This window comes from Columba livia, chromosome 6 (genome assembly GCF_036013475.1).
Source record: "Columba livia isolate bColLiv1 breed racing homer chromosome 6, bColLiv1.pat.W.v2, whole genome shotgun sequence".
Lineage (NCBI taxonomy): Eukaryota > Metazoa > Chordata > Aves > Columbiformes > Columbidae > Columba > Columba livia.
Window position 1 is genome coordinate 25,657,144 of NC_088607.1, and position 14,830 is coordinate 25,671,973.

Here is a 14,830-nt window from a genome sequence, read left to right on the forward strand (position 1 = left end):
GCTCCCAGTGGTGGAGCTGCTGGTTCCCCTGGGAGCTGCATGATTTTTCCTGACACCCACGATGACAACTCTTCTGTAATTTCATACTCTGGGACCATTGCTGTGTCTGAGAGGAGCTGCTGCCAGCTTGTTAGTCTCCCTTGTCATCCGGCTTCACCTCCAGCTGTGCTGTGTTTGCTGTGCTGCTGTCAGTGCGCTCCATGTCTTTGTTTCCCTTTTAAAAGGCAGCAATGTGCTCCTCAACAGTGTGGCAGAGCTGCAGAACAGGGAACATACATTATGGGGTGTTAAACACAGAAGTTAACATGACTGTTTCTCTTCAACTTAATTATTGCAGTTATTGAAAGAGGAACGGTCTAAACAGAAAACAGAATCATTCTTTAAGACCATGTGCATAAAGCCATAAAATTTTCTGTAAAATTATTGAAGCAGAGAACATTCCTCAAGGTCTTTGTGTTTTGGGTGGTGCAGAGTACTACAGTTTGTCAGGCTACCATCTGAGAACTGCAGGAAAAGCTTCCACTTCTGTATCGAGGCTTCGAGGCTTCTGTTTCAAGGGGCTGTGGAGGGATGGATCCCACCCTGCCCTTTACTCTCACACCGCAGCCCAGCAAGGAAGAATCTCTGAGTGTACGAAGAGGGTCATTAAGCACTTTTGCTGAACCAAGGCAAAGCCAAGTGGCGGGCTTTATGGCGCAGGACTACACGCATGACTCCCATTTGGCAAGTAGCAGTAATAAATGTTGGGTCCGGGAGCACATGCAGTGTCACATACCTACCAAGAGAAAAGTTGCATGTGTCAGTCCTCATTTTAACTGTCCCCGATGTGTATGTAGATCCCTTTCACACATCCAAATGTTTCTCTTTGTACTTTGGTTGGACACTTACTGTCAATACTGATACACAGTTTTAACCATCACTGAATAACAACACATAAGCCTCCATCTTCACTACTGTTTGAACACGAGGAGATCATCTTGTTTGTTTTTCCATAAAACCACATCTCTACCCAACCTTTTGACCTTATTTTAGCAGACTATCAATTTGACCTTTGCTCAGGCTGATGCCTTTTTAAATTTCGTTTTTTGATCCACTGTGTTGGTTTGGGTAAAAGGGCACATCTGGTGTGGCTCACAGTATGGCAGAGCGGCGAGCACCGCCAGCGGTGGCGGGAGTAAAGAGCCCATCAAAAACATGCACGTGGTTCCTTCCCCTGAAATTCTTTTAGGGGTGAGATAGAAGATGCATCCGGCTGGCAAATCCTCTTATGAAAGCCCAACCTTACCCACAACGAATCCACACGGTGTGTACTGCATGAAGCACATCTACCAGTATGAATGGTTTTGCAAAACCCTCTGAGCAGTCTGGACTATAACATTGCCTAAGCCGGGCCTGCGGAAGACACCAGAGCAAACCGCTGTGTGGGCTTTACCGGCCCCAAGGGCAGCTCCTCACCCGGACAGTCCTGCTGGGAAACCGGGGGGACACACGACTGCGTGGGCGCTGCTGGTTTGCAAGGTCACACGGGTCTGCGTTGTTTTCTCTCAAGTCGAAATACACGGAGCAGGACGATACAGCACAGGCTGTGTCTCCTACATGTTCAGATAAGCCCAGTACCTGACGTGCAGGCTCCGGGGGTAACACCACACCCGGGATGAGGCGGCTGACTCCTCTTTTCTCTCATGTCAAAGTGAGATTCCCCGCCCGATGCCCGCTCGTCCCCCGCTCTGCTGCGGGTCCCCGCTCCGCCCGCTCCGCCGCTCCGCCAGGGGGCGGGCGGGCAGCGCGGGCGGCGCTCTCGCGAGAGCGGCCGGTGGTGGCCGTGCGGCTGCGGCGGCGCTGGGTGCGGGGCAGAGCGCGGAGCGCAGATCGGTAAGCGCGGCCTGGCCGCGGGCCCGGGGGCGCTGCGGCCGCGGGGCCGGCACCGGGGTGCCCCGGGGGTCGGGATAAGCTGGGGGCCGGGGACCCCGCGGGCCGGCGGCGGTTGCGCGCAGTGCGTGGGCGGACACGCGTTCCCTTGCGGGGGGTGGCGGTGCGTTAATCTGTGTGAGGGGTCTCTGGGCAGTCCCGATGTCGCCGCGCGGTTTGGGCTGATTTAGGAGAAATGCGGTTTCTGCGCTTTAGGAGGCGGCGGCTGCAGCCCCGCGTGTCGTGGCGAGGCCACGTTTCCGCGCAGGGCGTGCGGGCGGGCGCGCAAAGCCGGCGGGCGCTGCAGGGCCCGGGCTGCCCGCACCGCCCGTGCCGCGGGGTGCAGCCGCCGCGGCGGGGCCCGACCGAGCCGCTGCTCCGCCGTACGTGAGGTGCCCTGCGGGTGGGCAGGCCCGGCACCCCGCTTTGCATGCGGCCCGGGAATGATCAGCTGCAAGTCGCTCAGGCGGCGCGGCTGGGGTCGAGCGTGACCGGGCAGGTCGGTCAGGAAATCGGAGTTCTGTGGTAGGGGGCTGACACTGATCCGGCTGGAAGATGTGAGAGTTTTTTATTGATCTCGGTTTTTGTTTTTATGCCCGTGAGAAGCTGAGCTGTTGGTACCCCTGAAGTCTTTCACACCTTAACTGAAGAGTCAAAAAGCAACAGCTGCGCTTTTCGAAGGTTGCATATGCAGTATCAGCCCGGGTTAGAAGCGATCAGGGGTCGTGCACCGCGTTTACTGCAAGTTTGAAAACCTTTGTTGATAGGTAATGGGTACGTGGTTTGAGCCAGAGCGTGCAGGGATTTTGTTAGCCATTCTTTCACCTTTAAAACTGGTACTTGTGGCTGGGATTAAAGGGAAGGCTGACAAAAGAACAAGGTTGTCTTCTGCTGGGGTATTAGGTAAGGTATGCAGATACAGGAAGGGAAAAAAAGCTGATCATCACCTAAATATCGTTTGTAACTCTGCAAGTGCGTAACATAGTACCGATGGATATTCAGAGTGTGGCAGCGCTATCTCTGCGGCCATGTGCTTCCAGCATAGTGAGGGGTTTGCTAGTTGTTTTCCAAAGGGTTTTAAATGCAAAAGTCTGGAAGGTGGTTGTGTTGTAATGTAAAATCTGCGTTAAGACAACAGCGTGTCCTTTCCACTCTGGGTATCTGCTTTGGTGTTATATGTAACAATGGCATAATTATTTCAGGTCTTCATATTTAGATATTTTGTGATTTTACTTATGTGTCTGCTATGCTGTACTTAAAAATATATTTACAATCGATGGAATGAAATTATGATCAGATGTGTTGTCTCAGCTGCACTGGTGACTTGCGACTCTTTGGAACCCAGGTCTTGTGAAGATGCCTCAGTATGTGCCCTTTGTGCACTGACTGGGCTCTTCCAGGGCTGAAAAGGCAGGTGTGTGTGTTCCGGTCTGTAGTGCAGATCCAGTATAGTGCAGGCAGGTAAAAACTACCTGAATGTTAGAAAATGTATTACCTGAAACTTTATTATTCCTTGAGATGTTAATTTCACTTTCACACTCAGAACTGTGGGAGGTCAATTTCGCTCTGTGTAGCCTGTGACTTGCAAGATGTTGCAGCTTGTACTTGTTTAGGAATAAAATAGGCCCCCCAGCAGAAGCTTCACACAGGTATTGGCTTGTCATGTTGGTGCTGTACTGTACTGTATGAAATGCTTGTTATGCTTGGCTGTAGATGGAAATTTCTGAGATTCATCTTGTGTACTTACAGTACTTCACTCCCTGACCACAACTCCCACGTACCTAATTTGGGATACTTACTTAAAAGGAACCACTGTTTTTTGGTGGGGTCAAATGGAAATGAAGAGGGATTTCAGTTCAAACAAACCAGCTGGCTCAAAACCACATGAAGACAGGTCAGAGAGACCTTTGGAACAGCCTTGTCCTGCCAACTGAAAGAAATCCTTCCACATTTATAAATAGAGTCGGTTCGACGTGAGGTTTTGTTCCTTTCAGAAGCCTTTCCCCAGGAAAGGCTCAGCTCAGCCATCTTTTTGAGGTTATTCCACACCGCTTGGAAATGGCAAACAATGATCTTCCCAAGCAGCAGCGGGGGTGGTTGTGCTGAAAGTGAGAAGCTGGTAAAACCAGTTTTTGCTGGCCTGCTAGCAGATTGCTAGGCCAGGAAGGGTTTTCTCCTCCTCTGCTCCCCACTCATGTGATATTTAATTAAACTCTAAAACAAAGAAAAAACAAAAAGGTTTTTGTCCAGCAGTTTCTGATCTACAAGTAAGAGAAGACTCTGGGAAGTAACACCTTGGGTAGAGGCAGGCAGCCTGTTTGAAGACCAGGGATTGTATAGAGCACTGGGAATGGTAATAAGTGCTGTGTCCAGGAGTTCCAGGTGCAGGGTTTGTGCAGCGACAATCCTCCAGTGAGGCTTTTGGGTGTTAACACAAACAGCCAAAAATCTTTCAGTAGAGATGGGTGGTTATTTTGCAATTGGGAATAAAAAATATTATCTTCCTGCCTCATTTGGGCAGTTCCGTTAGTTTCACAGCTGTAAGTTTTTTACTGAGTATGTACTTTCCTCATCTTCTTGTCAAATTGTAGAAGCAAGAGTGGAGGTGATAAAAATTGTGTGTGTGTCATTTCAGTCCTTCCAGGAGTCAACTGCATCTGAGTGGTTTATTATCAGAAGGATTTCTGGCACTTCACACACACAGTGCTGGGCTGGCAAGCCTCTCGGTGCCGGGGTTTGCATGTGGCCGGGGTTGGAAGGTTTAATTGGGCTGCTGTGTGGGCTCGAAACCCCTTTGGCCCTTGTTGCTGCAGAAGACACGCGTGCTGAACACTTAGTGCTCGGGTGTGCTTTTTCGTGTTTATTACATGAAAAAGGCACATTCCCACGCTTCTGAAGTTGCTAGAAATAGTGGTTTTGTTGCAGAACTTTCTGGGGTTGTGGGATGCTAGAAGGCACTCGGTATTTTGGCCGGGAGGAGGCGGGAGGGGAGCAGGGCTGGGGCTCAGCCGCTTCTCCTGGCCGGGCAGGGGTACGGCGGTCGGTGCCTTGGCCTGGTCCCCGCCCAGCAGATCGGCTGGCGCTGCGGCGAGCGGGGCGGCGCCTGCGGGGCGGGCCGGGCTGGTCCCCGCGATAAGGCGAGGGCGGAGGGGCGGGCGGGCGGGGCCGCGCAGGGGGCTCGGACTCGTCCGCGTCCGCCAGCCGGCGTTCGGAGCGGAGTTTGCGGCGGCACCGAGAGCGGTTGCACGTGACTGTCTGAAAGCGGCTTGGAGTCCGTGCTTCTGCGGAATAGAAGGTTGGAAATGGAAACAGCTTTATAAGCAGGACGCTGCTGAATTGCTGCCTTCGCCCGGGAAGTAAGTGGTGAGCGGGCCGTGGGGTGGCGGTGCAGCCCGGGATGCAGGATACCCATGGTGGGAGGCGGCCGTGTGGCTGGAAACGGTTTGATGACACGGAAATTGCCAAAAATGGTGCTTCTGTATTGCAGCCGTGTATCCCGCTGCAGAAGTGAACTGTGTGTTGTTACTGTTGAGCATATGATCTTGGATATTTTAGAGCATGGCACCTGAAAATGTCCTAAGTTCCTAGTGCTATTTGGTGATAATTGGGAGGTGAGACCAGTTATTTTTGGTAGAGGCTTGCAGAAACTGGAAAGATGGATGAATTGACTCTCATCCTCAACTGTAATGTCATTTATTTTGCAAATTTTTGACAAAGCATAAGAACAGCCATTCTACAAGAGCTGGCTGGCGGAAAGTAGCATTCATTCTCACTGTATGCATTTTGGAGAGAGGCTCTTGTAATCAAATGAGAAAACAGAAAAGCCACAAATGCAAGTATTTTCAGAGCTCATTAGGGGAGCATGTGTAAGTTTCTTAAATCTTACTGTGCCAATATGAAGTTGCTAATGCAAAGTGAGAAAAAGTAGCATTTCTTCAAGCATTGAGCCCAATTCCCTAGTGGCATAAATTCAGGACACACATAAATAGCAATGCAGCATACTTTAGACTTGGCATTTGTAGGTATATGGCTTAACATAATTTTCACAAAATTCTTTTGTTATCTACTGTGCGAGCAAACATGGCAATTACATTTAGCCTTTCAGACTTTGACTTGGTTGTTACGTAACAGTGTGATGCATGAGATCATAAAGAACAATATTAATTTTTTGTTTACTTTTGAGTATGCAACAGCTTTTATTATATTTAATATTTTATGGGCTGGGTATATATCTGCCTTTGCATTAATCCTTTTAGATTACATCTGAGAGCTAGGACTCCCACTTACGTTTTCCTGTAGGTTGTATATAAGAGAGTTGACAAACAAGATAAAATCTAAGGGATGTTGTGAAGAGAAAGTTTAGCTTTTGTTAAACATCACTAGCAAGGTGAAAAACCTTATAGAACTGGACCTTTGCATCAATTAGAGTATGCAAATACAAGGACAAAATGGCATTTATAGCACTGGATGGAGAATGATGTATTTTGGAGCTGCGCACCCTAATTTGGTGCAGGATTAACATAAGGTTAAAAAATAAATTCAAGTTCTCATCTCTAGTAGTTGTGCTCTGCACTTGTTAGGAGATGAGCCGTTGTGACACGGATGCGATTGAGCTGCATGTAGGGGCTTGGTGTGGCTTCCGCGCCACGTGTCGTGGCCGGGGCTCCTGGGCACGGGGAGTCAGTGGTGTGGGGGAACCCAGGGGCCTGCGGCCTCTTGTGCTGCCTCACAGCGAACCTTGCTTTTTCTGTCAGCTTCCGCTTGCAAAACGCTTGTAGTCCTCTGCTCTCTGAGATACACAACTCGTATATCTGGTGGGACTTGGCTGTAGAAGGATTTTTGGGTTGCAGTTTACATGGTCATGGGGCTTGGAAATTGCAGACTAAATAGCTGCTCAATAACACAAGCTCTGTGGTTGTCCTGTCATATTCAAAATACTATTTTCAGTTCTCTCTAAAGGAGTGGTAAAATCTGTGAAATATTTAGCTTGGTACATGTGTATGCTTTAACTAATTCTGCTGGGGATTTCCATAGCTGTCATTGCTGAAGACTTGTTTTAAATAGAATGTTTAGTATGAACCTTTAGTTAGCTTTCAGGAATAACACCAAACAGAAGAATCCAACGTCTTCAGTAACAAAATACCTACTGTTTAGAAAAAATGCTTATATTGATACTTACCATTTTTACTAAAAATCCATAGTGAGCTTTTTTTCCCCCTACTTGCAGAATCCTTACCGGCTTACCTTCTGTAGACATTTTGTATCTGAGCCCCTTTTACTTGACAATGTGCTGAAACTGAGTAAGTTAGCATGGCCATGACCACAACGAAAATAATGGGCAGCTGCTATAAGTTTAGGCCTTTGCAGTTTACTAAAGAGTGATCTGTGTATCAACTTTTTCAGTTAAGCAAACTGTATTAGAATTTTCTCATTTTTGGGAGCCAGCTCATTTACCTGCAGCTGAAGAAAGGGTGACTGAAGCATTTCTAGCCCCTTGCCAGGCCATTCTCCCCCAGCTCTGGCAGAGCTGCCAAACCTTGCCCAAATCAGCCCTCAGCTGCTGGAGCTTGCTGGCCAGACCTGAAAGTCAGAGGAAGGTGAATGGCAGGGAGGATTGCCTAAGCTGCTGCGGTTGAAGCTGTTGTCAGATATCTGTTGGTTTTCCTGTGATTGTGCAAACTCCAGGGGCTGAGGCACTTGAGACACCAGTGTTGCTCCAGGAGAAAACTTTGTCTGCGTTTAGAAAACTTGCATCTGTGTAGGGTCTTAGTGTTTTTTCTCTTTTGTTCACCTTTATTATTGAGTAAAGCAGATGGTTCTTCATGTGATGCACTTCCTCTTCCATTAAAGAGGAATAGAAACTATTAAGAATTTTTTTTCCTTGTGTTTTAGGAACACTTCAAGAATGAGTCCACCACAAGATAGAAATAGAAATTCCTGCAGCAGTGAGTCTCTGGCAAAGTGCCTGCAAGCAAAGAAGGACTTGGAAGCAGCTCTGTCTGGGATCGTCAAAGCTGAACAACAGATTAAAGAGAACTGGCGGGAGGTAATTTTTAATTATTTTTAAAAAAATTAATAACTAACATCACTTTAATGACAGTTTTCATTATTCAGAGTACTTTCGATTATGATGGTGGTCTGAAATTTTCCTAGAGACTTGCAAGCATCTTGCTGTGTAATTTGGTCATGCTCTTCATAAAGGTATTCCTGTATTACTGGCTTAGGCATGCGGAATTTACTGAAGCTGTTGGTTGAAACATCAGAATAGAGAGAGATTGCAAATAATGTCTTTAGATACGTCTTTAAAGGTAGCCTTGGAACTTTACTAACTGGAGTCATGTAGCGCTGCGGGTGACTGTGGTTACTTTTTGAGAAATAAATTGCTCCAAAAAGACCACTTTGACAAATACGTTGTCATCAGTGTGGCATATACTTGTTCATACTGTTTGGCGGATGTTCTGGGAATGGTGCATGTTACCTTACAGGTGAAAGCGAAGATTCACAGCCACATCAGCCGCCACCTGGAGTGCCTGCGCAGCCGGGAGGTCTGGCTGTTTGAGCAGGTTGATCTCATCCAGCAGCTGAAGGAGGAGGCCTTGCAGCAGCAGGCGCAGCAGCTCTACTGGGTACGATCCCCTTGTAAATTGTTGCACTGGCATTTTTAAGTCAACTTTGTCCTTGCAAGGATGTTCTCAGTTGTAATCTTAGAAGCCAAAACAATAATGTGTTTTGTCTTCCATGCAGTATTTGGGACAATTCAGTTGCCTTATTCATCAGCTGGAACGATCCTATAGTAACGAACTAGCAAACCAGATTTCTGTTTGCCTGGAGAGGTAAGTGTATTTTATGATGCAACTTGAGACAGTTGGGATTTATTTTGACTTAGGAATTCATTCTGATGTTTGATTCTAATAGAACTTAGAGTAGATGTAACTCACTTTTTACACTTTTAATGGTTCCTAGAAATAAGATCTTGATAGCAGTCTGAGATATAATTCCTCTCATCTTTTTTTACCCTAGATTGAAAAAACCAGGACTACAATGAGAAGGGGAGGTACTTATTTGTGCAGATTAATTCAAATATTAGTTGTTGATGGCAATTTATGTAAGAAGGAGAAACTGACGTTTTACTGTCTCTTTATTCTATTGGTTTGTGGATAGGCATCTCATTATGCAAGCATTAAATGTTTGTTACCTAATTAGTGCCAAGTCGGCGTGGAAGCCCTTTATGAAACAATGAACTGATTGCCAAAATGTGACAGATGAAGAAGATAGTAATTTTTTAATTTTTATTTTTCTTTTTTTTTATTCTTTCAGACTGGGAAATCTCACTCTTAAACCAGAGGAGTCTTCCATCCTGAATTTTGAGGCTGACACATCTTACCTTCGCCAGGCTATTACCTCATTTGGTTCAATTAAAACAATGGTAAGCAGAGACTGAGGGAATGATGATTGTATTCTTACTGTATTCCAGAAACTGAAAATTAATGTTATGGTTTTCTTTAGATGACATTCTGTGATAGAAATATCTTGGAATTCTTTTGTAAGCAGCATATCTTCTGCATTATTGGAGAAAATTCCCTTGAAGAGGACTGGAGGTGGCATTCTTATAGTGAATCTTTCTGTGTTCTGTTTTTACATGTCAAGAAAATTGTTTGCCACAAAGAACTGAGCAGTTGGAACTGCGCTCTACTTCAGCTTTATTGTAGAATTCAGTGTAGAAACTGGACAAAACTGAGATTTAAATGAACTTTGCTTTCCTTACAGCAAACCCCAGAGAGAGAGAATACTTCTCCCTGGTTCCCAGGGCAGAACTGTGCCCTAATAAACTGTGAACAGGTAGGATTCAGACTTGCATCGGTAAATATTTAATTGTATGAAAGGAAAAAGGAGAACTCGCACAAAATGTTAGCTTGCTTGAGTAATGGCTTCTCTTGGTTTGTTAAGATGTTGGAGGAGTCAGTAACAGTTGCTGTGACGAGTGCTAGTGATCTTATGTTCTAGCTGCTCCGGGAACAGACGCGCAATATCAGAGTGTGATAGTGAATTTGGAGTGTGACTGTTGGTCAGAATTTTCTAACTGAATATTCCTTCTTGTCAAGTCAGGGCTTAGAACTGTGTTCAGCTCTGCACAGAAACAGCATCAGTGAATGAGGGTAGCAAATCAGTACCAAGAGTTGTGGTGAGAAGGAGGGTTGTGGCTGGGCTACATGTATCAAAACTGTGCGTTGTAGAACTTGTCGCTTCCCTTTGTTGTCATTTGCTCTACGAAGAGTCTGAGATTACAGAATAATCTATCAGTGCAGAGGCTTAAAGTCATATAGGTGATTGGGGAGTTACTTGTTCCTTAATTATAAGGGAACGTTTTTTCTTTTAGTTCAGAAATACTGATGCATGTTGAATGCCTGTTTTGATGTTCACCATAGATCACCCAGCAATTAGACTTTCTCATGACCAAGAACATTCTTTCTCAGCAGAAAACTTTGTGTGGGACAGTGGGGGCCTCACTTGCTGACTGGTTACTTGGAAGCAAACCTGTGAGTGTTTGCCAAGCTCCATATGTTCCCAGCACCAACCTGGAAGAATGGGTTACACAAAAGTGCGTGTCAGAGCCCAGCCAGGTAAGCCTTTTATGCACTAACCCGGTTTTTAGTAAAGGGGAAAACACAGCATCTGATTGCAGGCGGAATATGGTGGGAATTCTCTTAATTCTGCCTCAGTGTTCAACTACTACTTTTGCACTGTCAGAATGCTTCAAATTGTAACTGTGCAAAGATACTGAACATTGTCTTTTAGTGTTAATAGATGCATTCCAATGTGTCTTTACTAGGATTTAAATTCTTCCAAAGTCTGTTATTTTGAGCAAGCCTGGGGAAATCTGAAAAACTTGGAAAACTGGCTCCTGCAGAATCAACAGCGTGATGTTGCTGGGAAGACAGAGTCCCCCGGTCGCAGGGACTCTGCTGCTACCTTCAACTCATCGTTTTCCACGATGGAAAGGGTGGAGGAACTGGAATCCCTTGGACAAGAAGAGATGGATCTTTCTGACTGGCTGCTTACTCCTGACACAGAAAATGGAAGTAGTGCTTCAGATGAGAAATGGAAGTATGAATTTAAGCCTTTTAGGGAAGAATTTAATATGAATGATTGGCTCCTCAAATCTGAAACGTGCACCAGTTGTTGTGGCAGCCAGATCAAAAGTGTGGAAATTGAGAACCTGGGAAATCTGAAGTGCCTGAACGAGCATCTTGACGGAAAGAAAGCACCCACTGCACCTGCTGTAAATGCTTGGCTTCTTCAGCATCCGCAGGCCCCACTGAAAGTGGAGGATGTGTGCAAAGCTAATGAGCTGTGTGCCAGCTTTTCAGAATGCGTGTGTGATGAAAACTGTGGAAAAGAGGCTCTGTGTAAATGGCTTCTGAAGAAAGATGGGAAGGATAAAAACGGAGTGCCAGTCAGCCAGAAAGATGTACCAAACCCTGAGCATGAGAAGGCCAACTCTGCTGCCAGTACCTGGCTTAAGCCCGCACAGCAGCTCACAGGGGAACCCATTAGTGCAGAGAAAGCAGATTATTCAGCAGAGATCGCAGAACCCTTGAAAGTGTTGCTGGAAAGGCCTCTGACAAGCTGGCTAGCCAAAGCAGAGAGTGCAGAAGAAAAGGCGAGTAGGGAAAAAGCAGATAATAATTTCAAGACTCCTTTCCTAGACCTCTTGGCTCCATTCCACCTCCCCTTGAATGTAAACAGTTGGGTGTTGGCTTCAAACAACGTAGAAAATGCTCACCCACCTCCAGTGGAAGATAAATGGCTTCTACGCAAGAAAGCACAAGTGAGCATAAGTTTTTGTTACTGCTGTGTCTTAAGCCAATGTGCCATGTTTATTGTTTTATTGAATTTAATGCCTGCTTTCTCTTCCAAATTCATAGCTCTTTTGGATAATACTGACTGACAAATTTTAGGCTTCCTAGCTCTTTTAGTGTTTTTGGTAGTTAGTTACTTAAGTAGATGAGGACAGTGTTTAACACAAAACAACTTACTGTGTTTTACTAAATGAAGAAAGTGTTCATCTCGGAGAGTCAGAAGTCAGTTTTGTTTTCTTTCGCAACACTTGACAGCATTTGAATGTATTTATATTTGGAGATCGGTAATTAAGGTGACTTGCCTTTCAGGACTTTGGCCTTCCTACAGTTTGCGACCTTTTTGCCTGTATGAAACTCAATGGAGATAAAGAAAAATGGCTGTATCAGACTCCTCTACAGGTAGGATGCACAGAATGTATTGGAACAGCTGAACCTAAACATAACTTGGGGGTACAGAATACAGACACTGTCAGCTGTTGTCTACAGAGTTCTCCAAACATAATGCACAGCATTGTGATTTCCTCCCCATATACATTTCTGACAGCTTAGACCATTCCACTTCTTCATCTTCCTCCTCTTTTGATCACAAGCCGGGGAGGAATTACTAATGTTCTTGATCAAATCACTCTTCAACTGACTGACACTTGGTAACACCTTGGTAACTTCTGTTGTAACCAGAATGTGCAGTTAATGTTTAAATTTCCAGGCAGCTTCTTTCTTATCTCGGTAATGTAGTTACAGCTGACGTCATGTTTTTCCTTTCTGCCAAGATAACTCTTTATCATTGTTTTTGAAATTCATGAAAAAAATCCTTAGCGGGTATACTTCAAACCCTGAAAGGCAAGATACTCAGTTCTAGGAAGTATTTTAGTGTGATTTTTTTTTTCCCCCAGGGTGTCTTATACATGTTTATTTCCAGAAGTGTTGCTGTTTATCAAAGAGACTAACCCCATTTTAAATTTGTTTAGATGTGAAGAACTGGAAGCAGTGAAATCATCCCTTTCCTGCTGATCAATCCCACATCACGCTGAGTGACTGCAGCCAGCTGAATTCTTGTGTTTTGTGTTTGGCCATCTGCTTTTTCTTCTAAAAATATAACGAGATTACTCATACAACAGAGTTATGGTGCAGAAGATGCCTTTTTGTTATGATTAATTCTGAAATGTAAACCCACTGAGCATAAGCAATCTGATACTATAGAGGTGTTAGTAAATTCGTATGTTATGGGAGTACATAAATCTTCTTTAACGGGCTGTCACTTGAAGTAGGTTGAAGCCAGTGCAAGTATAAAGCAAAATCTCTCTGGTGCTGTGAAGTGTCCACCTTTGGCAGTGACTTCAGAAGTGTTGCCATTCCTTTCAGCTGCTACAACTTTGTCATGAGTTGGATTCCAGCTTCCTGGGATTGCAAGGTAACTTAGGCTGTAGTTGGAAGCAATTTCTTTTAATGAGCAGTTGCTTACGTTAAACGTTTCATCTGCTTCTTTTATTGGTGTGTTTCCCAGCTGAGTCTGTATACTCCAGATTTTGAAAGAGATGTGAATTTATGGGACCCGACATGTGACAGGAGAATTGGTAACTTGGTTTTGAAAGAAAACTTTTGTTGCAAATTTCTGAGGTGGTCAGAGAACAGGGTAGGGTGTTAATTTTTATGCAGCAGTAGATCAGATCCTACTATGTCCCCAGCATTTAGTAACAATTTGAATTGCACTGAAAAAGCTGTAATATTAAATGTGTACATTTCTGCTAGTTTTAGATAACTCATAACGAACTTTTATTGACTAAACCACTGGAAAGCAGGCGTCTTAGCCACATAATACTTAAAGGTAATATTGGGGAGTTCGATGCCTTCTCATCAGATTGACGTCATGCAGTTTAGTTGGGAAACACTGACTTGGCAAACTGCGTGGCTCTCATTGATAAATTTTAAAGATATTTAAACTGTGGATTTTCATGTTGTTATGCATATGAAAGTGGGGTCGAGTAACTCTGATTTGTGTAGCTGTGCGCATAATAAGAGCAATTGCTCTTCAGCTATTTAGCATTTTGAGCCCATAGGAAGGACTGCGGAGATGTTAGATGGAAATGCGGATCACACCTGTCAGCTTGCATGAAAAACTGTGAAGTTACGTAGTTTCTGGTGCAGCTTCTAGTCACTTAACAAATTGTTCTTCCTGACAATAAAGAACAGCCTCCCTTCTCCCCATCCCTGCAGCCTGCCTGGGAATAAAGGTGACTTCAGTTCTTCACAACCCTGTAGAAATGATTAACAGGAACCACCTTGGTATCTCTTTGCAGTGCGAACACATTCCTGTCTGATAGAACATTTGTTTGAAAGTAAGTTTTTAGTCAGAGAGGGACATTGCCAATGTGAAACCGGTCCCTGAAACGGCTTAACATCAGTGGACCCCTTGAGGCTTTTGTACTTCCAGAGTTGAGGCTTTTTGCTGGAAGCAGAAAGAGGTTTTTGAAGTTCACTTTCCCCTTCAAACGTGTCCTTGTTGCTGCATGGGAAGGCTGCGCTGTGACTAACTCCAATAATAGTCTGATTTGATTAGCAGTTGAAGTTCAAGAAGGTGATTGACGAGCAGCCCACCTCTTACAATTAATTCCTTGTAGTCATTGTGTGCTACTTTGTCAGTTCATTATGAGCCTCTTAAAACTTGGGGGTCTGTATTCCTTTACTTACTCAACCAACTTGTTATCACTAATTGATATTTATGTAAAACTGATTAGTCTTTTCCATTAAAAAATAATTGCAACCAAAGGGTGTGGTATGTCTCCTTTGTAAGACGGTTAAGGAAAAATGCTGAGGCAGGCATTGCTTCTGTGCAAATTAACTGAAATGCTTTGTGGTCACGTAACGTACGTATTGGTGAAAGTCCGGAGCTTTATGGCCCATTTGAGTAGGAGACTCTCCCCAGGCCGTGCGCCTGCCTGCTGAAGGCCTGTTCCAGCCCTGCCCTGAGCGCTGCAGCCCGTGGAGGAGCAGGGAAAGGCCACTGCCTGGTGGCTGTCAGGCACTGGTGACAGCAGCGGTGCAGACGAGGCCGGTCACTCAAG

General features: G+C 45.1%; 1 protein-coding gene across 4 annotated transcripts; it reads left to right on the forward strand.

The window, feature by feature from the left end:
* The first annotated feature begins 1,734 nt into the window (after window positions 1-1,734).
* On the forward strand, window positions 1,735-14,534 carry NCOA4 (nuclear receptor coactivator 4). Of its 4 annotated transcripts, none has more exons than XM_065067624.1 (10): window positions 1,735-1,872; window positions 7,801-7,954; window positions 8,394-8,534; window positions 8,653-8,741; window positions 9,226-9,334; window positions 9,676-9,747; window positions 10,383-10,529; window positions 10,739-11,737; window positions 12,078-12,167; window positions 12,737-14,534. In XM_065067624.1, the coding sequence occupies exons 2-10, from the start codon at window positions 7,814-7,816 to the stop codon at window positions 12,740-12,742; spliced, it is 1,794 nt and encodes a 597-aa protein (XP_064923696.1). In that variant the 5' UTR covers window positions 1,735-1,872; window positions 7,801-7,813; the 3' UTR covers window positions 12,743-14,534. The 4 variants fall into 4 exon arrangements, with proteins under 4 accessions (XP_064923696.1, XP_064923697.1, XP_005500166.2 ...); XM_065067625.1 differs by having other exon boundaries at window positions 10,386-10,529; XM_005500109.3 differs by lacking the exon at window positions 1,735-1,872 and adding an exon at window positions 5,032-5,264.
* The last annotated feature ends 296 nt before the right edge of the window (window positions 14,535-14,830 follow it).